The 26,594-nt window shown below is 38.6% G+C and overlaps 1 protein-coding gene and 1 pseudogene across 1 annotated transcript; one reads left to right on the top strand and one right to left on the bottom strand.

The window, feature by feature from the left end:
* Positions 1 to 746: 746 nt before the first annotated feature.
* On the bottom strand, positions 747 to 15,780 carry Clrn3 (clarin 3). Its single transcript, XM_003479808.4, has 3 exons — positions 15,403 to 15,780; positions 6,290 to 6,466; positions 747 to 1,895 (listed from the first exon to the last, which is right to left on the bottom strand). The coding sequence occupies exons 1-3, from the start codon at positions 15,629 to 15,631 to the stop codon at positions 1,624 to 1,626; spliced, it is 678 nt and encodes a 225-aa protein (XP_003479856.1). The 5' UTR covers positions 15,632 to 15,780; the 3' UTR covers positions 747 to 1,623.
* LOC106025594 (serum response factor-binding protein 1-like) lies at positions 12,758 to 14,383 on the top strand (annotated as a pseudogene).
* Positions 15,781 to 26,594: the final 10,814 nt, after the last annotated feature.

The raw sequence follows: 26,594 nt of genomic DNA on the forward strand, positions 1-26,594 counted from the left end.
TCTAGAATAAATGACTAGCGTAACTTGGAATTAGTAGCACTGTGGGTGGGGCAGGGGGGCTGATGGAACAAGCTGGTCATCCAACAAATAAGCACAACTTTGTAACTAAGAACTTGTTTGAAATGGAATTGAGTGATTGCTTATGGTATCTGTCTTAACCACTCAATAGTAAACCTGGAGCTGGCTCTGCCACAGGTTCCAGTGCACATTTCTAAATCAGATTGGTAAGTAAGTAAGAAGGTCTCCCAACTTTGACATCTTTCTAAACAATATGTCTTCTATCTAAAGACTGCTCCTTTACACTTGATAAAAGAAATCCTTCTCCTTTTAGCCTTCGTTCCACCAAGACAGGACCATTTCACAACACTTTTATTATTCAACCTAGCCAATGTGTGGCATAATGAAGCTCAAGATATTTTGATATCATTTTCCAGGAAAATGTCCTACTGGAAAAGTAGGTGTAATTAATTTTGGTGCCTTTTCTATTTTGCTGGCTACCCGGCTATCTTCTCAGGGATAGATCAGTTTCGCTAAGCCTCTTGTTGGGGGGCTTCACACTGCCCAAGTCTCACATGTGGCCTGATCTCCACTCAGAGAGCTCAGACCTGCAAGCCGTGCTGCTTGAGCTGTGTTTTCCTCTGCCTCTGGCTCAGCAGAAGTCTGCTAATGGGTGAGGTGCTACCATTTGACCAATTACACCTAGGTCTGCGGTAACTAAGCCAAGGATTGCCTGATGGAGAGGTTGCTGGAACTTGTTAAAATGTTTTATTTCTGTTTTGACTCATTTTGCCACAATTCTGTGAAACTGAAAACGATGCTTATATTCTCCTTGATAAAGAGATCATAGGGCTTTGATTCCTTTTTTTTGTCTTTTTCATTTTTATCAGTACCAGGGATCAAACTCACGATGCCTGCTTGCAAGGCAGGCACTTATGCCGCTGAGCTAAAGCCCCAGCTTTAGCTATTCCTATTTATCCTGATCTCACATCTAATGTCATCCCACAAAAACTGCACTGTAGAACCTCAAGAAGGAATCTGAGGATTATGTATCTATCTACCACATACAACTGAGTTTCACTATATGACAGCAACTGAGGCTACAGAAAAAAAAAAAAAAAAAAAAAAAAAAAAAAAAAAACAACCAGGCAAACAAACCAGGCCATTTTTTCATGAGTCTCTCCATTTGGCTTCAAACCCTGGTCCTGGAAAGACAAGTTCTGAATATCTCTGTACATATGAGTCTTCATTATACGGTAGAACAAAAGTACCTGGTCCCTCCTGAGGACTATGAGGTCATAGATGCTACAGTGCTTTGAGCTCATCAAAGTAGAGGTGTAGATCACAAACCTTTATTATTTTGTGTGAGACCAGGTTGGAGAGATCCCCAGGCTCATAATCATTCTGCTCCTCTCAATACTACCTAGACAGACAACATTTTTCCATCCATCTCCCCTATTCTGATGGGGAGACAGTATCCATGAAAAACACAGTGTCACAGGATATAAAAGCTACCACGAATGACAGTCACTTTACCGCACTGATGGTTACAGAACTAACCAGCTACTGTTTGGGAAACTGATGTGAAATGGAACAGACACAATGCCAAATGACATAAAATGAAACTCAGAATAAAATTCCATCCCTGGGAGCAAATTCCATTGGCTTTCTCTCCGCTTGCCTCTGCTGGTGTCTGGATTTCTGGTAGAAAAAGATGATGACCACAGTGACTGCATTTAGGAGAATGATGAGTAGTATGAGCCAAAATGAGTATCCATAACTGTGGGTCGCTTCTTTGATTGTGATTCCTGGATAAAGCTCCCGGGACAATTCTTCAGAAAGTTGACTGGACTGTGTGTTCCCCACAAATAGTAGCATTGCCAGGAAAACAGAGAATGCTGAAAAGGAGATTAAGTTTCATAAATGATGCAGCAATATGCTTTTAATATCACTTATTTTCTTTATGGAACCTATAATCTATGGGCATGTATTGCCCACTTACACTGTGGTTTATCTTCCAAGCATTAGAAATAGTATAAAAACAGGGTAAGACACAAAGCAGATTGGAGGCACAAAACATTGTGCATGGTGGGGGCTGACCAGGACCAAACCTCCAGGCTCAAATTCCTTCTGAAGCAGTTACTGTGCGAGTGGTCTACTGCATATCCCTTTTCCTAGGGTAAAGCATGTGGTTTGTGTGCTGAATGAAGGAGAAAATAGATGAAAGAATAGGAGAGTCAGTAGGGCAGGTGTCTAGAGCAGGCTGGATGTCTGAACAAGACCCAGAAAGGCAGAGGAAGGTCGGCAGTACCACAGACAGAAGAAGCAGCCTCAACAAAGACATGGGTTGGCAGCAGCGAGCCAGCAACATCAAGGACTGAGAGAGGAACCAATCCATAGGGAGAAGTCCTCAGGATCCTAGCTACTGAACACAGAGATGGGGCCACCCAGCAGAGCAGAGAATGCTGGTTTAGGAGTTTGAGTTTCACTCTGTATGTAGTTTGGGAAGCAAGAGACAGCTAAAGGACATAGTCTTTATTTTGAGTTGGTGAAAATATACTAAAATTGACTGTGGTGATATTTGCATATGTCCAAGAAGATGCTAAAAACCATTGGATGTTGTCCATTCAATGGGTGAACTACACAGCAACTGATTTATATCTCAGTAAAGCTGTTATTAATAAGGGTGAGAGGGGAGGATGAGAAGGAGGACGCTCAGGGCTCGCAATAAGTCAGATGAGCCCTGGGGCCAAGCAGGGTCAGCCGAGCATGGGGAATCCCCAGGACAAACATCCTTCAGGGTTCATCCACTGACACACACAGGATATGCTGAGCTCAGTGGACATTCTGGCGTCAAACTTGCCTTGGCTGTAACCCACATGCAGGGAAATTCTCCAAACGTTCCTCCGAGAGGCCTAATTAGAAGGGTTTTATATGAGAAGAACATTTTAACAGTTACTGATGTCAGACTTCATTCTCAAAATAATGGTGTTATTTCTTAATAATTTGTATGAACAAAAGCTCTGCTCCTCTGATGCTCTCCAGGCACTGCACATGCCTTAATTATCCTTCATTTTTCTCTTGTGAAGTTTCTCATAAAAACTTAATCATAAAGGGGCAGGATGGTCAGAGGGTTAAATGCATTTTTCTAAAGTGGGCTACCTAGAGCTTTGATTTGCATTGGGAGGGGCCAGCACCCAGCTGCAGCATGACCTGAGATCCCTTTAGGGATAGAATGCCAGGAGCTTCAGACTCCACACTGCCTCCAGCTGTCCAATTTCTTCAGATCTGTGGGACAAAAGGATTTGAGAGGGACTGGAGGAGGCTCTAGGGTAGATGAAAAGTTGCTTAAGTTTGAGGACAGTGGCTTTGGCCCTGGCCTGTCACTGCTGGACCATGTGACCCACTTCATGGCTTTCCTGACCTGAGACACAGATGTATTTAGAGAAGACAGTCTATGAAATTCTGCAGAAATATGCTCTGCAGCCATGGCCAGGCAGCACCAGGCCAGTATGGTGCAGAGATAGGGGGAAGGGTCCAAGGCTCTGGGACCCAGAAGGTGGCACTGTTGCTTTTTTCCAACTCAAATAAGCCAAGAAACCACTTCCTTTTCTACCCTTTTGGACCCCACCCACACTTGCCAGTTTGGAGAATATGAGGAAACCCAGCCCACAGAGATTTGCATAATTCCTTCTGACTCCTCCCAGAAGTCAGCCACACCCAGGCCAGTTGCTGCAATGGCATCTCTGTATACAAGCCATTCTGGACCTGCAAACTTACAGTTTTCATTAAATTCTGCAACACATATAGTGGGTAGAGAAAATCAAGAGTCCCTGGAGAGCAAAATGAGAGCAAACTCTGGCTAGCAAAGCAATGGGACCCAAAGGACCATACAGGGCACTTAGAAAACACCACCACTGCCAAAGCCTCCCTCCAAGCTCCTCTTAGGAATGCAAATCTTACAGATTCTTCCAGCCCCACTCTCCTGACTGTCTGTTGGATCTTGCCCTTGGGAGTATGTATGTATGTGTGTGCTGGGGGTTGGGAGAGGCATTCCTTCACTACCACACAATTCTTTGTGGTAGAAGTAGGGAGGACTGGGGAAAAGGCTGCCCCACCTCTTTGTTCATGCTTTCCTCCTCAGAAAACATGCATAAGACTCCAATCTGTGCAAAGTCAGCCTCTACTCAGCTGTGGAAGAAAAGAGATGTGGAGCTTGAGGAAAACAGGCTTTGAGCTGTGCAGGGTGCAGATGGAGAAGTGTCAGCCCACAACAGGCCTCTGCCCTATCACTGACTCCTGCTTCCCCTCTGAGAACTACCCTTCTTCCCCCATGCACCCCTGAGCCTGAGGAAGGACTGTGCAGCCCAAGCTCTGGGGTGGACTTATAGTTCAGTCAACATTACTGGCCAATGAGATTGGTCAAGCCATAGAAGAGGGCAATTCTATCTATCTAAAGAGTCTCTCTTCTTTGCTGGGAAACAATAGGTCTTTCTTCCTGGAGCTGTTCAAAGCTTATACCTTTAAGACAATGGCACCAGCTCCATAACAATGGAGCAAATACTGGAGAAAATCAAGAGATAGAGAGATGAGGGCAGAGTTCAGAGTACAAAAGCCAAGAAGACCCTGAATCCAACCATGCCTGAAGAATCTTCTCTTAGATTCTTAGTTGCATGAACAAAAATAAAAATAACCTATTTTTTGCTCTGGCATTGGATGACAACAAGTTTGTCTTTGGTTTAGATGCGTAAGATGAAATGTAATTATAGCACTAACCTGAGGCAAGGAACTACAGCATTTGGGTGAGAACATTTGGTTTGTAACCAAGTCCCCTAATCTTGGCACTCAACCCCACTGTAAGATGACAAGAGAGAGTAATGTGCGTTTCATGGATGCTGTAACTTTCTTGGAAAGGGTGCCATGAAATTGGGATATTTGTTTTTACCTCTAAGAAACAGAAGCACAAAAAGATAAAGCCAGTCCTATATGAATGTGACTAAGCCATCCTGGCTCCTACCCAAGTCCTTGGTGAGGTGGGAATATGTGATGTTACTGAATATTCAGGTTTGCCTTGGAAAGTATGGCTGCTATCTGTACTTTTGATTTCATAACTGGGAACCTCTTGGACATTTACAAAAAGCATCCTTCTTCCTGCTACCTATGCAGGATGGGGCTGTCCTGGGCCTGGCTTGTGCACCTTACCTCTGAATTCAGTAACATTATTGTTGCTTAGAAGTGTGGTATGCTTAGACCACGCAAACAAAACAATGCTACAGCCAGTCCCTTTCTTTTTTCTCTAATCTCCAGGAAAGTGGTAACAATGATCTTCCATGTAGGCACAAGAGGAAGCTGCCCCCAGTTGCTCTGTCAAGACTTTGTGACCCCTCAGTGTCTAAAGCATCTTTTCTGTGTTAAAATGTATCATGGGAAGTCACATGAAGCCCACTCTGGAACCCTCCTCTTAGTAGGTCAGGGCTTTATTCCCTAGATCAAGTTGTGATGTAGGACAGAGTGAAGAAACGTGTCTGTCTAGCAGAGGCAAGACACGAAGGCAGAGGAGATTGGACAAAGTCCTCTTCACTGGCCCTGGCCCAGCTTCTGGGCAAACGTGTTAGCCACAGAGCCCTGGCAGAACCCAATAAGAGTTCAAGATACTATGGTCAGAGGTGGGAACTATTTCCCACCAAGGTTCGGTCCTGTACTAGAGAACCCACCCATGAAATAAAACCACTAAGCAACACCACACAACACCTTAGGCCCCAATAACCCACAAGTAGGGTGTTGGCTCAGACAGAGCCTCCTAAATGATATTATTTGTGATTCTTTCACAGACCATGCATCTCTAGAGCTCAAATTGGCTTCTGTCTTATGAAGACAGGAAAAAGTAAGTAAGTAGGCATGCACTGCATGCATGTATACATCACAGAGAGCCTAGTTTTGGGATAAGCACTTAGCAAGAGCCCAGTGGTTGTTTTGCTGATTCACATATTTTACTTGACTCTTTACATCAGATTGACAAAAGCAAAGACTGATTTATCTATTTTAACAGCCCCCTCGCCTCTCCTTGCCTGTCACTAGTACACTTAAAACAATTGCTATTAGACATACTTCATAAATGTTATAGACTGACAAAAAAATATTTCACTCTCCAGTACAGGAGTAGGTAGGTCCTTATTATTTTCCACGGTGTGACATGATTGTATATGTTCATGTGTAGGAATGAGGGGCAGAGAGATGGAGAGGAAAAAGGACATGGTTCTCTTTGGGGCATGTACTTCTCAGGGTTACTCACCACTGATTCCATTCCAGGTGTACACACCCATTGGGCCCAGGAATGTCTGGTAGGGGTTGCTGATGCTGTTGTAGAAGGTAAATGCAGAACTCAGCAGTGAAGTGAGCAAACTGAGGACCAGGAACACGAGGGTCGCCATTTGCAGAGACTTCGGAGAATTGTTCAATATCCCAAAAACTAAAACAAATTTTGATGAGTGTGGAGCAAAACATGCGAATGTTACTTCTAACCTGGATTCTCATATCCTCTCATCTCAGATACTGGGATTAGCAGCTGCCATATGTCAGTGACAGATGCTGTGCATCTCTGAAACCTGCCAGAAAAAGAACTCATCCCTCACTCTGGGCTAGTCATTGGCTCCATGGTTGATCAAGATCAATCACAGTAATGCAATGGCTGAACATTTATCTCAGTTTTAAAGACAACCCCCAGTCCTCAGCACAGTGTCCTCCTCAGTACCTTCAGCTTCCCTGTTAGTGAGTTCTGGCTTCAGTCCTTACCAGTGGAATCCATAGAAGCATCCTTTTGTCTGTGAGCACTAACTCTGACTCCTTTTGGAGACACTTAAAATGTACACCACACTACGTCCACAGTGAGGATCCATAAGTCAATAAGGCCACCAAAAAGAATGTGAGAAGAGGAAGGGCTAATGTGGGTAACCAGTGGGTGTTTGTTGGTCCCAATCCCATTGCCCTGGGGTTAGAGAGTACCCAAAGTCCCTGGAGCTTTAACACTAGAGGTGACTGGGAGCTGGACCCTTGCATGAGCCTTCAGATTCTATTGCAAGCTAGCAACATTTAATAACGATTGCATATTTATTAAGTGCAAAGGAGCTCCATACGTGAAGTAATACACAACAACAGCACCCTGGGCCATGAGCCATCAGTCCCTCAGGGCTTCTGACCAGCAGGAGCCCTCCTCTCAAATTTGTCTCCTCCAGCTGCTTTTTTTCCACAACACAAATGACCCTCCCAGGTGGACACAGTCACACATTTGTAAAGCTTCTCTGGGTGTCTGACTCTATTTGTCCCCCAAATCTTCTGCCCACATTAAATAAAATGTTTACAGTGATGAGTTATGAAGTTATTGGGAAAAAATAGTCTGGGAGAGATATTTCAGAGCTGAAGTGGGGAAAAAGGAAGTTAATATTTGTAAGCCATAAAAGGCTGAGTAAGAACTAGTAACGGGTTTTTTTCTCCTTCCTGTTTCTCAGGTCCCCAGAGTGAGATCCGTGGAGACTCTCAGGTCTTTAGCCCAATGCAGCTTTAAAGAACAGAAACCAGCCAGCCCAGGTTTCTTGTTTTCCGCGGCTCTGTGCACTGTGAGTTCCTACAGAAGGGCTGCTAAGTCTCTTCCTGTAAGATATACTGGCTTCAAGCTCCCTTTCTTAATAAAGCAGCCCATCCTTCTTATGTCATCTTCATTTTCATAAAGTTCTTCATCATGTGGAGCCCAAATACAAATCCCCCCTATTTTCCCTGTGAAATGATACAAAAGTCACTGGCTCCTCTCTTGCCCAGCAGCCTTTCCGAGTATTTGAGGAAGGAGGTACCCCACCAAAGCCCACTTCTCAGGAGCAGTTTTCTGAAGATTGCAAAGGCTCTGCCAGCCTTCCTCATTCTCATCCTGCCAATATATATATATATATATATATATATATATATATATATATATATATATTTTTTTTTTTTTTTTTTTTTTTTTTTTTTTTTTTGGTACTGGTGATCAAACTTGCAACCTCGCATTTGTCAGGCAGGTGCTTATGCCACTATGCTAAATCCCCAGCCCTCTGCCAATATTTTAACCTAACTATGGCTTACAGTGTGCTGGTCATTGTAGACAGAGACAAGCTGCAGGCAGAGCTGGGTGGGGTCTGATAGGACTGGCCTCTGGTTAAGGAAGTAGGGCTCCTATGGTCCTACCTCTGGGTCTGCTGCCTCTTTTTCTCACAGAGGAGATGTGGTTGGGGAATTTGCGTGGCTCTATTTCAGTGCTTGTCTGCTTTAAAACCAGAGAAAGGTGACATCAGAGGAACATTAAGGAAGTAATCAGAAAACCACACACCTGGTCCGAGATAGGAGTTGAACCCTGTGAATATTTCAATGTTTAGTCTCCATGAATCAGAATCACTTTGCACTCAACATAAAACAGCTTCTCTCCAGGGAAAACTCTGGGGCAAAGTGAACTCTTTCCTTCAAAAAGTTTGGCAGCCAAAGAAATAGCTTGGATATTTAACTAGAAAACAAGAACTTGAATGCGGGAAACATATCCTGTGTCTCAGGCATATAAAGGGCCTGAAAGTATTTTTCTGCTTCTCACAATTACTAAAAACTATAGACAGATATTTATTGGTAAACAGTTGACATTTCACATTTTCAGAGTTAATTGAAAAGTGAAAATAAAACTTAGTCTTCGACTTTCTTCAGGACCTACTACGTGTGATTTTCAAAAGAGAGTCAATTTGGAGTGTGATGACTCATACTTTCCTATGTATTAAGGAGACAATTCATCTTAATTATAACTGCAGCATTGTAAAACTACTTTTCAGCTCTGAATTTCCTGCCTTCTAGGTATGACAGCTGTGTCTCCCCTCCAGCTCCTGCCTCAGAACTCAGACAATGAAAGCTGAAAATTTGATGAAAGTTAACAAGAATGAAATAATAAACCTCCATAGCATCTGACAGCTGCTCTCTGCCTACGATTAGCAAATACATGCCATTCTTTTCTTTCTTTTAGAGGGCAAGCATCTGAATCAGGAAAGTCACCTCACAATTGGGACTAATTGCCCTGATTCTGGCAGCCCCCGAAAGGAAAAGGGCCAAGAACATGCGGCCACAGAGATGAATGCCAGGCCAGCAGACCCCACAGCTGGGAGACGGAACTGTGCTGCCAGGAGATGGGGAGATGACATCCAGCCATGTGAGCTATCCATGGAGGGAGTCCTAAACTCCTCAGGCCCTACTTGCCATCTACCCTTCAACTTCCTGTTTTCCCTAAGTCCTCTGACATTAAGGGAGTGCCAGTGGCTTTCCAGGTGGGTGGAGACTGCTTACACTCCCTCCTCAGTCAGTCACCTGAGACTCTGGCCAGGTGCAGAGCCAGCATTTGTGGCTACAGTCAACCACTGGATAAGCTCATGACAGGAATGTATCTCAGAGAATGGCCCTAAAATCTAGGGTCTGGATGCTCCCAGGAATTTGCAGAGGGTGCCCCAGCCTCCTGGACAGTTGCTAAGGCTATCTTGGGAGAAGAGTGACTGAGCCTTGCAGGACACCTGTTTAGCCTCCCTATCTCTACCTCCCAGAATGGGCACATCTCTGGAGGCAAAGGATAGATTACTCTTTGCCAGAAAAAGTACCTTTATATGAAGGGTTGGAAGTACAGTACTGGGCAGTAAAAATAAGGATCGACTCTTCATACATTCTGGACAAATCAACTTCATTTGATCTTCCCTTTGCAGTTAATTAGTTTTTGCAGCAGATTTATTTTCCTCATTATTTTTAGCTTGGTCTAATAGTGCAATGCTGGGTTTCCTGGGGAAAATGGAGGTGCATGGAGACTTGACAAGCAAGGGGCCAGCTGGGATTAAAAGGTAGAGTAGGTCAGTAGGTCCCAAGGCTTTTTCCCAGCTAGCCTTGATTCATACTCAAGGATGAATCCAGAGGTGTCTCCAATCAATTAATTTAACTTCAGCAGCCCACTTTCAAGGGGCTTGAAAGCAACAACACAGGTGTCCATCCTGCGACATGTGCCAACCCAGCACCTGGCCATGACTGAGCTAGTCACTCTAGCCACTCTTTCTTAGAATCACCCCGGAAGTCTTTCATACCAAGCAGATCAAGGTCTTGTTCCCTGAAATTCTTATTAAATTGGTCTGGGGAAGGTCAAGTACAGATATTCTTTGCCAGCAAGCAAGTGATTCCATCTCCAGCCCAGAGAATGGCCCCTGTGGCAACATGCTGGCTCAAACTGCCCACACACCTACTAACCAAACTGTTCTTGGGACCAAGAACAAAGATATCCAGTGCCACATGAGCAGAAATGTTTTTCGTTAAAAACTTTCCTGTCAAAATGATTCCATAAAAGTACATATTCTGGACCATATGTAGGCTGAGTAATATTTAAAATTACATTCACAGGAACTCCACATCCTAAATGACACGCATCTTGTCATTACTGCCAGTGTGAAGAAATGTTACATATTATATTATACGCCTTGAGCCATGAAGATATTTTCAAAAAATGAAGTTAAGGTAATGACTTTAAGGATTCTGTTGGATGCATCCTAAATTCAAACCAAAGAGGAGGTGAAACACCATACGTGTGAGTATGCATCCTCTTGTGTATACATTTTCAGAATTCTGTGCCCCAAGGACTCTAAGAATTATATTCTCCATCTGAAGCCTTGCTTGTGTGGAGAGTTGTGTGTACTGTTTCCCTTATTTTAGAACAGGTGTTGAACTTAACTGCTGGCGCACCTTTCCTTTGTGCTAAGTATATGAGACCACGCCCAGGAAATGTATGCAAACCTTGTCATATATTTATCTTAGTCACTTTTTTCCTTGCTAGGACAAAATACCTGACACTTAGTTATAGGAGGAGGGCCAGGAATATAGCTCAGTGACACAGTGCCTGGCAAGTACAAGAACCTGAGTTCAATTCCCAGTACAAAAAACAAAAACAGAAAAGTTTATTTTGACTCACAGTTTGTAGAGATTTTAGTTCATAGTTGGCTGACTCCAAGACAGGGTGCCATGACAGAGGGACATTGTAGAGGAGAAACTGATCATGGAAAATAGAAGGTAGCAAAGCAGCAAACTATCAAAGAAACAGCAAGTGACAAGCGACAAGAGCAATGACAGCAGCCCTTTTCCTGTTAGGGTAGGTAGAACTCACACCAGGATAGGGCACTCTTAATCTTAGCAATGCACCATAAATCAATCTCAGCATCACATCCTTAACCTAGTATCACACATTCTAGATGGAGCCACCTCCAGAAAGCCCCACCTATGACCACAAGAGGCTTTGGGAGGGGGACATCTGGATACAAGCCATGACAGTAGAGTTCCAAGTTTAACTACAGTCATAACTATGCCAGTAAGGGTCCTTCAATATCAACTCAAGCAATTCTGCAACATTTTCATTGACTTGGTGGTGTTTCAGCTTCTACGGTGGCAGAGGCTGGCAGTGATGTGAAGGAGGTTGGAATGTGACTGCGTAATAACAAGGAAAAAGTAGAGTCAGCCAGAAAGAACGCAAACTTTCCTCCTCCTTTTATTCCTACACTGTACTGTAGTGTTCACTTGGCATTGATATCCTCAGGGCTCCTTGACTATCGTTCTTGTTCTTTGAATACCACCATGCTACCCAGCCCTCACACAGGGCCTTGGATCCAGGAGTGACACATCTGTGTCCTCTCTGGGCTTTCCCTGTCTACAGGCAGTCATACAGAAGCCATTGATCTCTAATGGGAAGAAACTGCTTCCCAATAGACATTGTTTGGAAACAATTTTTGGTTTTATCTCATATTTAAATCTATAAAAACTATATCTGGGAATTCAGAAACCAGCATTTTATTTTGGCTTTGAAAATATCAGTCACATAACTAAAAGTGTAACTGAGCCTTTGAAATCTTCGCTTTCAATTGCAGTAGAGTAAGTGCTCCTGATCCTTCTGGGAGACTGTGGCTGACACAGAGGAAGTGTGAGAGGTTGTTGAAATGTCAGGATATTTTACTTTTACTAATATCTAAAAGACAAATTTATAATTTGGAAGCATAACCATGTTTCTTTGAATTTAAGGAACTTTTTCTCCCTTAAATTCATAAGCAAACTAGAGCTTTATTGCATAGCATGACGTGATGACTAAACACCACATTTGTGTAAGGTGAAAAATCCTTGGATTACTTATAATCCAAGAGGAAATGATTATATAGTTATAGTACTTGGGTAATACTTTCATGCATCAATGTTCAAAATAAAGTCCACTTACATATTATATAACTTACGAACGTAATTTTTAAATAAAAAATGTAATGGTGACCATCAAACTTCAAATTCAAGTAGCTAAATCAACTTATTCTTGGTAACATTTTATTTTCTATCTGTTAAGAGGAAGGCATTATTATATAAGAATTCAGGAAAAATAGGAATTCATATGAAGTGCACAATTAATAGAATTAATGGAACTTAAATAGCATTTCCAACAATGAGATATTTTGGGGAGAAGAATGCAATTTCAAATCAGTTAAAGGAACTGAGTTGAGAAATAGAAACAAATGGTTAACTATGTTTTTAATTTTATTTTTTCCCTGTGTTTACTTATGAAATTTTATATGGAGGTTGTTACTCCATCTAAATATCAACAACTGTTAAAAATGCTGTTCTTACTTCTTATGGAACATATTTTTATTCAACTATTTATTTGTCAGTAAACTTCGTAGGTACCATTCAGACAGCCAATGTTAAAATTACTTAGACTGTTTTGATAATAGACACCAATCAGAACCGAGCAAGCTAAAATGACATGACAGATATTCAAATTCACAAGTTAGGGAGCCGCAGCTCTGCACTCATGAGCTGCTATGGTGCAGCTGGTAACTCTCAATCTCAATAATGAGGTCGTGAAGATGAAAAAAGAAATGAAGAGAATATAAGTTTTGATCATCAGAAAACTTGTCAAGAACATTGGCAGCCTAAAGTCTAAAAAGTGTACTAAAGATATCAAAAAAATCAAAGAACGATGACTTGAAGAAGTCCATGCCATGAAGTTTTTATCCACAGAGCTCTAGAGACCTCACCTGCTTTGCAGTACTCATGTAGGAAACCATTCATTTATGATGCAGTTGGTATATTGTGAGGAAATGAAACCTAATATAGTAATTAAAGCTGTTAGTGGTGATAACGACTATGAAAAAATCTACCAAAAGCCAGACTCTACTGCAACTGAAAGAGCAATTGTCAGACTGGCTGGACACTCTCTCCTGAAGAAAAAATTAGGTACACTAAAAGCTGCTGTTCAAGACTTTAAAGATGCAAGATGAAATGCTACTGAAGTTAAGAATACTACAGAAGGGCTGGGGATTTAGCTTAGTGATATAAGCACCTGCCTGGCAAGTGCAAAGTTGTGAGTTCGATCCTCAATGCCAAAAACAAAAACAAAAACAAAAACAAAAATCCAAAAAAGCAAAAACAAAACAAAAAATCCCCAAGAAACTACAGAAGAAAAACATTCTAAGAACACCTTGTATTCACTTGATGAAGAAAGTGAATCACAGCATGAACTAAGACCACTGAGCAGAAAATGAAAGAAAGAAGCCAAAAATACAGACAAAGAAACCAATAAATAATTCAAAAGAAAAAATGCCCAAGATGGGACATGGACTGAAAACAGTGAACATTCCAAATTCTCTGTTGAAGCCTTTAGAAAAGGATTCTGAGCTCTCTCTGAGTCCCAGAAGCCACCTACTGACCCAAACATGAAAACAGTGTGAAATAGATAAGAAGAAAGGGTTGGATAGATTGCTTGGTGATGACAGTGATAGCTAAGCAGAATTATATGAAGAAGAAGAGGAGTATTTCAATGGTGGCACAGAGGAAAGGTTCTGCAAACAGTCTGCCACGTCTGAAGACAGTGACAGTGGTGACGACTTCTTCAAGAGGAAAGTCAGATGGACAAGAAAGTAGCAAAGGGGCTGCCATCCTTGAGCTACGGAGCACAAATCTCTCCATCAAGTGTTATCCAGTGAAGATACACATAAAACCCTTTGGGATGGGAGTGTAAGAAATGACAAAAACAAACGAACAAAAAAGAAATGACAAAAACAAGCAAGTACAGAAGCCAGGAAGTTCAGGTCAGTGTTTTTTCACTCTTTATCTGGATCTGAAAGTTCTAGAAGAGAGAGAAATCTTGTATTTCCCAAAAAATGAACCTCCAATTAAGAACCAATTTAAAAAGAACACACAAAAAGACTTGAAAATACAAAGCAGCCATTAAACATGCCTCTTCATCCTTCATGGGAAACAGACAGAAATGAAAAGAACAGAATCTAAAATTGCTGTGTTTTCGGGGGGAAAGATTACATTTGATGATTGATTAGTCCCTTTTTTGGGGAACCTTCTACCTAAAATAGATTGTTCCCTATTTTTTCCTAACATTATTAATTCAAATTATTTTTTAAATTATCTTTGGAGGGCTTATAGATTGTTTGCTTTTTAATTTTTAAGCAAGTTGTGTTTATATAAGCCTTTTATAAATACAGTACATACTTAAATTCATTTTCAATGGTATGCTCCAAGTTATTTCTTCCATAAGAAAATTTGGAAATTGTTAACAATCCAAACTTTTCTCATTTGGGCTTATAATGATGTATACTTTCCTACTTCAGATTTGAAATGCCAAGTTATAGTTAAAATAAGGATAGATACACATAGGAAATTGTAAGCATTTAAAATAAATCACCTTTATTATAAGTTATTCTTGTTAGCAAGCCCAAAATAGTAACTTTTATTCTGGATGTACCGATAATACTATATAAACTTATTATTATAGTTTTAATTATTTCTGTTCATATTTTTACTATCCTAAATATTTTTTCAACACAATGTTTGTTTCTTAATTATATCTCTTTCATTTAGATAAATTGTGTTAACATAGAAACACAATCAAAAATCAGTTTTATATTTTACTTTATAAAAATAAAAAATGTATATTATCTAGTTATTTGACCATTTAGTCTCATAGAGGCATTTTTTAAAAAATCATAGATTGTAATTTGCAGGGTGAATCTAGAAAGAGGGAAATAAAAAGTTTTCCACTGTTGGCTGAGTGGGAAAGTTATGAGTTAACTCCCTAAGGAAGAATTATCTATATATATTATAGCACCGTTATTTAACAGGAAAACAAGAATTTAAACTTACCTTCAAATGTTTTGTTTTGTTACTACTCTGTTATTAATTAAACAATGCTAACTAAAAAAAATATGAGTTAGGCTTACATCTTTAACTGCAAGCTTACAAGGAAATTATTTTTGAATAATTGTTTAGTCCAAATATAAAATGACACAAACTTTAATTTAGTTTTACTACAGTCATTCAAATAAGTTTATTATTTACCTTCAAAATCTTTATCTGGTTCAGTAAGTCCTTGAGTCAATTCTTGAGTGCTTTTACCACGAAAAATACCATACGTGATGATAACGCTGCCATTGGAAAAAGAGTCGATGGTTGCAAGTGTACTGGTAATCCATGCTTGTGTGCCGAGAATCAAGCAAATTATGATGACAGATCCAAGGCTGGTGACAAAGCTGGACAGGAACATCAATGTTTTCTGTGTTGTCGGCATTTTCTCATGAAAATAAGATCCGTGGGGTAAACAAAGATTTTCTTGTAGTAGCTTTGGACCTTATCATTTGGACTCCAGTATTTAGAAATGAAGGCTAATACTAATACTTCGTTGTGAGATATACAACCTCATTCTTCCCAGAAAGGGTTTTGTCACTGAACATTGAACTATGAACATGATCATAAAACTTTACAGTGGCTGAACTTTGGTCTGGATTAAGAGGTTGCTATGGTTGCAGCCAACCAGAATGACTAACCAACATAATACAAGAGTTAGGCATGGTTTTGCCAGGACTGCTCATACAATTAATTTATAATCCTTTGGCATATCATAAAGATGTCATGTCATGGAAGTAAGTCCATTTGTAATGCCAGGACAGAATCAGAATTCCCAAATAAGCAGACAATGGGGGATTTGCACCCTTAACGTAGTATTGATTCGAGCAGTCAATATCAAAAAGCCCTAGCTCCCTCAAGAAACGCCTTGCTGGTGAATGATAAGTCGCTTACCACTGTTCCCAAAGGGAACCTTAAGGAGGTTAAAGCTTCGTCAAAGCCAAGTAGAAAGAGAAAGGTTTTATACTTCTTTTGGATTACACATCCATATTTTTAAACCTGGTTAGAGAGGTGTGTCTCTCAAATTTCCTCTTTCAAGTTGGATTGTATTTGCACATTATTTAAATGATACAGAAGTTTCCTCCTTTTTTAAGTACTCTAATGTAAGTAGTTCTAAACATTTTTGTTTAGGTCTTCATGCATCAGAACTTTCCTGCTGAATGATTAACTGTCTGCGAATGGTTGCTTCCAACCCTTGGAGACAGTCCTCCACTTGGCCAACATATCATTTATAGAGACATTAAATGGACGTTTGCAATATATTTTGCATTTCTCTTTTTATTGTATTCTTTGATCACACCAAAGAAAATTATTTTAATTGGTGCATTTTAGGTATACATAATGATCACATTCATCATAGGGAAACTGTACCTGTACATGATACAACTTGATTCATTTTTTCCCATTCCCTACCTTCCCTTCAACCTCTCTTCCTTATTGACAAGAGTTTTGTCTCCATTTTTTCACTTTTCCTTTCCACCATCCCCACTTCCTTGTTCCCCATCCCATTTGAACATTTTCTTCCTATTTCACAGTATCTATTATACATTTTGATCTTTATTTACACTTGGTTTCTCATACCAGCGAAACCATCTGGTATTTACACATGTGTGTAGAATTACTCCACTTAAGTGTGTATTGTCTCAAGGGCATCCATTTACCTAGAAATGTCTCAAGCTTACCCTTCTTTATGGCAGAGTAGTACTGATTTGCAAAAAAAAAAAAAAAATCTTCACTGATTCACCAGTTGATGGACATTTGGACTGTTTCCAAGATCTGACTATTATAAACTGTGCTGCTATAAATGTGGCTATGCATATATCTTTGTGGTATGATGCCTTTAATTCTTTCAGGAAGATACCAAGAAAGGAAATAGGTGGGTCAAATGGGCCCTCTAGTCCTAGTTTTTGAAGAATCTTCATGCTGATTCCCAGTGTGGTTGCACCAGTCTACACTCCCACCAACAGTTTTTTCCCACAGCCCCATCAGCTTTTGTTATTGGTTGATTTCTTGATAAAAGTCATTCTTTCTAGGATGAGATGGAATCTTAGAGTTGTTTTAATTTGTATTTCACAAATACAAAAAGATGTTGAACAAACACCAAAGATGTTGAACACTTTTTCATTTGCCATTTCAATTTCTTCATCTGAGAAGTGCCTACTCATTTCAGATGCCCATTTTTGGATGGGGTCTTTAGATTGGGAGATGTGATTTTTTTGAGTTCTTTGTATACTCTAGATAGTAATTTTTGTCTGAGGAACAGTTGGCAAACATTTTTGCCACATGTGAGTTGTCTTTTTACTCTGTTGGTGATTTCTCTTGCTGTACAAAAGCTTTTTAATAAGATGAGATGCCAGTTGTTGATTATTTGTGATTGTTCTTGTGCAACTGAGGTTTTATTCATAAAGTCTTTGCCTGCAACAGTGTCTTCAAGCATCCTACCTATTCTACATTGCAGCAGACTTAACATTTCTGTTTTAATATTTAGATTTTTGATCCATTTTGGTTTTAGTTCAGTACAGACTGAAAGACATTAGTCTAACTGTAGAGATATGCTGTTGGAATTTTTATTAGGATTGCATTAAATCTGTATAATGATTTTGGAAGCATGGCCATTTTCAGTATATTGGTTTTTCCTACTAAAGAACAAGGGATATACTACCATTTTCTGTTATCTTCTTCAATCTCATTTTTCAGAGTACTGTAGTTTCAGTGTGGATGTGTTTTACTTCCTTCATTAGATTGTCTCCTAGATACTTCATTTTTTTGGATGCTATTGTGAAAGGTGTTGTTTCCCTAATTTCCCTCTCAGTGAGTTTGTACAAGAAGATTCAGGTACAAGAAGGCCACTGATTTTTTCCCCAAGACTATATTGAATAAGAGTGATGATAGCAGACATCTTTGTCTGATTCCTGAGTTTAGTGTGAAAGATTTCAGTAATTGTCCATTTAGTATTGACTCTTGGTTTTTCATAGATGACTTTTTTTTTTTTTTTTTTTTTTTTTTTGGTACCAGGGATCAAACTCATGACCTCCCGCTTGCAAGGCAGATGCTTATGCCACTGAGCTGAATCCCCCTCATAAATGACTTTTAACAGATTGAGATAAAGATCATCTATTCTAATTTTCTATACTTGATCTTAGCAAGGTTGAGGAAGTGATGATTCTAATTTTCTGTAGGGTTTTTATAATGAATGGATGCTGGTCTTTAGCAAATCTTTTCCTACATCTATCAAAATGATCATATGGGTTTTGTTTTTGGCTCTGTCAGTATGGTATATTATGTGTACTGATTTGCACATGTTGAATCATTCCTACATCCCTGGGATGAATCCTACTTGGTCATGGTGTATGATCTTCTTGATGATTTGACTCATTCTGTTTGCCAGTATCTAACCGGTAATTTTGCATCTATGTTCATTAGGGAGATTGGCCTGTAGTTATCTTTCTTAGCTTGGTCCTTCTCCAGTTTTGGTGTCAGGGTAATACCTGTTTCCAGGAATTAGTTTGAGAATATTGTTTCCTTTCAAATTTCATTCATGAGTTTGAGAAGCAGCTGTATTAGATCTTCTGTAAACTTTTTATAAAATTCATTAGCGACTCCATCAGGTCTGGGGCATTATTTGTTGGTATGTTTTTCATTACATCTTCAATCTCATTAAATGATACTGGTTTTTTAAAAGATTTTTTATATCCTCTTGATTAAGCTTTGTTAGTTCATATGTATTTAGGGATCTGTCCATTTCTTCTGCATTTTACATCTTATTAGAACACCAGTTCCTGAAATAAGTATAGAATCTTCTGGATTTCTGCAGGGTCCACTGTGATTGCATTCATTTCATTCCTAATTGCATGGACTTGAGTCTTTTTTTGATAAGATTGGCTAAGGGTCTGTTGATGTTATTTAATCTTTCAGAGAATCAGCTATTTGATTCATTGATCCTTTGTATCATTTTTCTTAGTCTCCATTGAATTAATTTCTGCTCTGATCTTTATAATTTCCTCCTTTGACTTTCTCTTCTTTTTCTAGAATCTTGAGATTCAACATTAAGTTGGGTATATGAGCTTGCTCTGTTTTCCTAATATGGGTATTCACTACTATAAATTTCCCTCATGGGACTGTTTTCACTATGTCCTGTAAGTTCTATTATGTTGCATTGGTATTATAATTTAATCATGGAAGCTGTCTAATTTCTTCTTTAATTTTATTTGTGACCTACTGGTTGCTCAGGAGGCTATTTAATTTCCATATGTTTATGAAATTCTTATGGTTTCTTTTACTATTCATTCCCAATTTCATTGCACTCTGGTCTGATAATATGCATGAAATAATTTCAATTCCTTTGCATTTACTTAAATATATTTTATCAGCTTGTATGTGGTTTATTTTGGAGAACATCCCATGCACAGCTGAGAAGAATGTGTATTTTGATGTTGTAGGAAAAACATTGTACACATCTACTAAATCCATTTGTTCAAAAGTTTGGTTCAGTTCTAGTATTTTACTGTTGATATTTTTTTGTCTACTTGACCTGTCTATTTGTGACCGTGGGATATTGATATTCCCTAATACAATTGTATTAGTGATTACTTGATTTTTCATGTTCATTAATATTTATTTTATATAACTGGGTACATTGATTTTTTTTGCATATATATTTATGAGTGTTATCTCTTCTTCTTGGATTGTTTCATTTACAAGGATGTAGTGTCCTGCTTTATTTCTCTTAATCAGTCTTGGCTTGAAATTCACTTCGCAAATGGAAAAGCTACTCTGCTTTTTTGAGGTTCCTGTCATACAGAATATTGTTTCCCATTCTTTGACTTTCAGTCTATGAATTTAGTTTTGAGTTAAATATGTCTCTTATATGCACCATACTGTCAGATTTCGCTCCTTAATTCATTCCACCAGTCTGTTTCTTTTGACTGCTGAATTGAGACCATTAACATTGATAGTTCTAATATGTTTTGATTTAATTTCCTGTTGTTGGCTCCTTTTTTTTCTACTCTATTTACTTGTTTGCCTTGCCTGGTTCTTTTATTCTCTTGGGGTTCATGGAGTTGTAGACCTTGTTATCTTTTTCTAGAGTGTCTTTTAGAACATTCTGGAGTGCTGGTTTGGCGTTCATTAAATTCCTTGGGCATTCTTTGTCTTGGAAATGCCTTATTTCTTCATCATTTTTTTTTTTAAATCGGTACCGGAGATTGAACTTACGACCACGCGCTTGCAAGGCACATGCTTATGCCACTGAGCTAAATCCCCATCCCCTCTTCATCAATTTTGAAAGATAGTTTTGAGGGGTACATCAAAACGTTTTCTTTTGGGGCTTGAAATATTCCTTGACTTGACGGTTTGCTTTGAGAAGTCAGTGGTGATTTTGATGGGCTTTCCTTCATAGGTAATTTGTTCCTTAATAGCTTCTAGTATTTTGCTCTTATAGTGAATTTATGGAATCTTGACTAATGTATGCCTTGATGCACATTTTTTTTTGACCATGACTAATTGGAGCGGTACATGCCTCACTTATCTGTATGTCAAAAATTATTTTTCCTTCCAGGGAAGTTTTCTGCCATGATTTCTGAGAACAGATTTTAATGTCAGTTGTGCCATATCCTGATTTTTTCATTGACTCTGATCAATCTGCTGTTGTTCTTCTTTGCATCATCTATCAGACTGATTTCCATGGTCTCTTCATATTTTAAGAAATCTTTCTTTTCATGATTGCCCGCTACAATCCTATCTTCTATATCCGAAGATTCTCTCTTCACATTGGCTCATCCTGCTGCATATACTTTCTATGGAAAAAATTTCATCTCCTAGATATCTATTTGAATCTGTTTTATGGATTCCATTTCTTTCCTATATTGGTCAGAAATGGTTCCCATCATTTTCCAGATCTCCTCTATTTCTATCTGTGTCTGCTCTAGAGTTCCCTAAGCATGTTTTTCATTATGGTTTTCACCATCTCTGTGATTTCATGAAAAATTATTGTCAATTGATTTTTTTCTAGAGCCTCAATCATTTGCCTTGTTAATTCCATTGTTACCCCTTCAGGGAGGCCAGATAATGACTTTCAGATAGTCCCAACTCATTTCTCCATTGGTTTTCCTTTTATTAGCTAGATGTCTGGGCTAATTTTGTTTAAGTGTCTTCTTGTTTTCTATTTTTTAAAAGTTTAATTCTTAGTTTGATGCTTATAAATTGCCTATGGTGAGTAATTTTATTGATAGTATTTAGAACCATTTCTAAAAGAGTCTTCTGGTTTTAGCTGGCTTTTGGATTTTGAGTTGATTTCAAGATCCTACCTCTTCAGTTTATTGGTGGTTAGAAGTTGCTGCCTACTTGGCCCATCCCGTGGTTCTTTGGCACTGGTCTATAATACTTTTTTTATGATCCTCAGTCAACCCAGTGTTGGTATACCAGGAAGAACAACTGGTTACAACAATTATGTCATTTTGGCTAACAAGGTATAATCAGCAATAACAGCAACATCAAACACAGTCTAGAAAATACCAAACTGAAGCAACTATTAATTTGCCACTTTTAATCCTATGAACTAAACTTATGTTTATATAACAAAATTTAAAACAAATCAGAAAATTGTATTCAGTATATAAGTCCTCAATATAACAATTTTACCCTCATGGGAGAAAATTTAAAAGGCGTTGGAGGAAAAAATAGAGAAACAGAAGAAAAGGAAGAGATTAGAAACAAACTAGAAGACAAAGGAAGATTATGTAGACTTTGGGAAACTGGTGTAGAAGACCAAAGAGAAAAAAAGAAGAAAGAAATAAAAAGAACAGACCAGAGCATCAATCATGAAAAAATAAAAACCCTTAGAAAACATGGTCGCATTTATATAAAAAACAAGAAGAAGCAATGAAGCAGAAACAAGCAAAAAACAAAACAAAAAAGGAACAACAAGAGAAAAAGAAAAAAGTTCCACTTCAAGATGTATCTCTGCTGCTACTGGTGGACAATATGGACACAATTCAGGTTTGTGTTGATTAATCCCAGCAAGCCAGCAGCAGCTTTATAGCAGGACGGTACATAATCCCATCAAGCCTGCACATTTATTGTCCCTAAAGTTCAGACTGGTTTCTGACTGGAACCAGACCCATCCAGCCTGCAGCCCTCAGTGTGCCTTCCATGGGTTTGAACTCAGCTTGGGCCACTAGATTGAGTCAGCAGTTGTTCTGAGTTCCAAGCTCACCTCTCCAATGTGGTTCCCAGCCAACTGTCATCTCCCATGGAGCATCTGAACCTGCACCACTCACCAGCCACTGCAGTCCGCCACACACGCTGCTCCCTTCCATTAGTACATTTCTCTGTGGAGGCCTCTGGGGTGGCCAGCAGTCACCCTGCATCTCCAATTTTCAGTTTCTCCCTCGCATGCAGTGAGTCTGACTTCAGGAAGAAGGCGCTGCTGATACATCCTTCTTCATTTAAATGTCTATCTTGGCTCTCCTTCTCGGCTTCCATTCCCATTTGAGATCCTTTCTGGGTTCAGGGGACCCATTTCCCTCTTTCTTCTCTTCCTCACATTGCTTGTCTGAAAATCAAACCTTGAAAGGCTTTTTCTCTGCTGCTTACCACTCCACCATCTTCCCAGAAGTCCAGGACATTTATTTTTCAATTGTAAAACTATTATTGAGAAAGGACAATGCTTAGAAAGTCTCATGTGCAAAACTTTGTCCCTATCTTTGATTGTTTCCTTGCCTAGGGTTTTGGAAGTGAGTAAAAGAACATGAATTTTTACTGAAGCAGTTGTCTGTGTATGCTCAGTTGATCATTAGGAAAAAATATTCATTTTCCCACCCTACCTGTAACACAATGATAGTACACATTTTACTATATCCTCACAACATTGCATGTTATTGATAGAACTGATTTTTTTCTAAGTGTATTTATTTTGATGAGTTTTAAGCAGTGGGACAGAATTTCAGAAGTTATTTTCTTCTAGTCCTTTTACCAGGGTGAAAATAATTTTATATCAGGATACAAATACATGCTCATAACATAAATGTATTCAAGTAGAAAAGACAATAGAAATCAAATGCAATAAATAACTCACCCTGAAAGAAGTAATTTTCTCCTTGATTGGGTGACTTCCATATCTATATCTGTATTTCTATATATACATTCATACAAAAATGGAGTCCTATCTGATATTCTGTTTTAAAATCTGCTTTCGTACACAGTTTTCATGACACATTTTTCATACTAATATTCATATTAGCCATCACACAAAGTAAACTGTAACTTATACAAATTTTTTACTAGAAATATAGGTTGATAGCTTTTCATTGATGTACCGCCAATGTGATGTGATTCCTTATATGTTCAAAAATTTTGACATGTCTAGGTGTTCCTTTGGGATAAGTTTTTAGAAGGAAAATTTTTGATTCAACATATTTGTGCACATCAGCAGAAAGTTGGCTAATTTAAAATCATACCAATATTGCTTTTCCTTAGGGTGCTCATAATCCATAGCTTTTCCATCATATAATATCGTTCATATCTTTAATTTTCTTGATATATAAGAATTAGCTGTTGGTATTACTGTTCTAACATGTACCTTAACATGTTTATTATTATACATAGTTTTAATAACATAATTTTTCTATTTACAGCATTTATTTATTTATTATAGAGGTATTATTTTTATTTGTAATTTTTTGAGCAGTAAAATAGTTTGTCTATTTTGCATGTTTCATATATATGTTTATGTATTTTGTTGTTTGCATTTCAACCAAGTTTATACATTTTAAGTATATATACATCTTTTTGCTGACTGAAGTGTAGCATGCCTATGTGATCAAATATTTTGTTTTTATACTTTACACTTTCTTGATAAGATATCCTAGATTCAAAGTTATGGCATATATATATATATATATATATATATATATATATATATTCAAAATGTCTTAAGACCAAAAAAGTGATATTTTTATTAGAATATAGGTTTATTTCAATATGAAAGTGATAACAAGAACTCAGGAAGTTCTAGAACCAATGACTTGTATTCTTTTTCTCTGTTTCTTTCTATCTGTATCATTCTGTTTTGTTTTGACACTGAATTTTGTTTTTATGCTAATATTGCCATCCTTTATTTTGCTTTTCCTTTTCTAATATATTGAAATGGATATTTTATTTCCTTTATTATTGTTTGCATAAATAAAAAAGATTAAAACTATGAATTTCCCTCCATGTTATAGTTTTGGCCAGATCCTATAGGTTTTTACATACAATCTTATAAATTGTCATTTAACATCCTTTGAAGAGCACAATGTTACAATTTGCTGGTCCTGTTTGTCAGTCTTTCTTTTATGCTTTAAATGCCATATTAAAAAATATTTGCTTACCCTAAGATTGCAAATATTTTTCCTATGTTTTCTTGTAGAGATTTTCTAATTTTCTATCATATTTAATGTTGTAGTCAATTTCCAGTTAATTTTTACATACAGAATGAGGTAAGACTGCAGCCCATTTTTAGAAATGTGGTTACACTGTTGCAGAATTCAAGTCCAGAGAAAGGGTGGGAGAAACAGGAGGATGTATTTAAGTGTACAATGATTCAGCAGACTCTTGTTCAGGTTGAGCCCTGAACAAAAGAAGGGCTCCAGTTTTATTCATTTTGTCAAAGAAGGTTGGTACCAACCTGAAAATGATTACAGGTGAAGTTACAGAAGCAAGACAATGGCAACCACTTACTCAGTGATAGTTTTTCAATTTAGCCTTGAAAAAAGAAAGATTCCAGGATGTCAGAAGACTGTCCAGGAACATAGTTGTCAACCTTACTTGTATCCTTTGAAAGAAGACAAAGTAGAGGATGTAACAGTTATAGGCAGGAGGAATTCAAAGTGGAGCTGCCCAAGGCTAGGAGGAAAAAAAAAAAAAAAACAACTAATCTTCCTTTAAATTCTGCTTCAATACAACTGTTGGAGACTGATTTCTTGAAAAGATTATCCTTTTCCTAATAAATTCTCTTGCTTCTTTGAAAATTAGAGCAGAGGATGTCTGTATTTGTACAGGTCTTTTCTGGATTCTCTGTTATAATATTTTTCTTCCCAGCCCAGTAAGAACTCCTGGAATTGTTTGTCACACTGCTTTCCAGTGGCTGGCTCTCTTCAGTGGCTTGCCCTCATGTGTGTGCATGAAAATCAACCAAAGGTTCCAAGAATCCATTCCTCTTTCCACTTACACAGCTTGCCTCTGCAGCTCTGTCCCCTCCCATACTCATCACCAGTTCTGGCCACTTTGGCCTCCCCAGACTCAGTGTCCTTTTCACAGAAGGTTACAGCATTCATTTTGGTTTCCCAGCCTGGCCTGAAGTCCATCTTTGGAACTGTCATGAGACAATTGTTGATCTTATCTCATTTGCTTCCTTTTTTACTCAAGGATCATATCCCTGTGCTATATGATGTCCCAGATCTGGAAATCAGTCCTTTATGGATTTATTTTCTGTCTTACTGATTCCTCCAAACTGGTAGGTCAAACTGGATCTTGCCACTCCGTCAAGAAGTTAAGCAAAAGAAACCCTGGCTGATCGGTAATACCATGATCTGTACAGCATATGTATATTTTTCTTCAATGAAAAAGAATCCAATAAGAAATTAAAATGTGAGGACCTCAAATAAGGAATGACTATTTTTTTTTCTTGACAAGTAGAGGAATATTCCAATAAAGGGTTAGTCTTGATTTTAGGGAGTATTTACTGTTACTATTTAGGCATAACTTGGAAAAAGAAGGGAAGAGAAAGCTGTGGCAACATAAAAATTAAAACTTTTGGATCCATTAGAGTTATTCATTCTGGTACCTTCTAAAGATCTGTAAAAATAACTGATCCAACTAAGTTCCTTCACCAAAGAAACAAGTCCTGGATAAGATCGCAAAAGACACCAGCGCTGTCTCAATTTTTCCTTATCAATTTATCTCACAGTCAATCACGAAGATCTGCTTTTTCTCCTCAATGTAAAAAACTTTATGTTACTATTTCTGTGTGTTGTTTAGAAACAGATTCTTGCTTGATTTGCACACATCAGTTTTTCCTTTTCTCGCTGATCCCCATAAAGTGCATTTCTAGCCTCAGCATTCGCATTCCAACAGAACCAAGTCAGCATGATACATATTGCCCAATTACTACAGAGAAATACAAAGGCCTATGCAATGGAAAACAAGACACGCACACCTATAGGAGACGCTAACAGTCCCAGGAATACCACCTGGAACAGTATCTTACAGGAAGGAGCTGCTTATGGCGGTTGGGTGTCGAGGAAGAGCTGGGAGAGCAGGCAAGTGGATGGCATTGGGCAGAGACCTAATGTGTGCTTTGACAGGCAGAG

This window comes from Cavia porcellus, unplaced genomic scaffold, assembly GCF_034190915.1.
Source record: "Cavia porcellus strain 051 isolate PalLab524CR breed Dunkin Hartley unplaced genomic scaffold, mCavPor4.1 scaffold_2, whole genome shotgun sequence".
NCBI classification, from domain to species: Eukaryota; Metazoa; Chordata; class Mammalia; order Rodentia; family Caviidae; genus Cavia; species Cavia porcellus.

Bases quoted from the DNA above. Each gene is read 5' to 3' on its own strand.
- Clrn3 (XM_003479808.4), bottom strand. From the start codon at position 15,631: ATGCCGACAACACAGAAAACATTGATGTTCCTGTCCAGCTTTGTCACC. The intron at 6,467-15,402 runs GTAAATAATAAA...AATTTGTTTTAG, and splicing joins ACCAGATAAAGATTTTGAAG to TTTTTGGGATATTGAACAAT. The intron at 1,896-6,289 runs GTGAGTAACCCT...TCTCCTTTTCAG, and splicing joins CACCTGGAATGGAATCAGTG to CATTCTCTGTTTTCCTGGCA.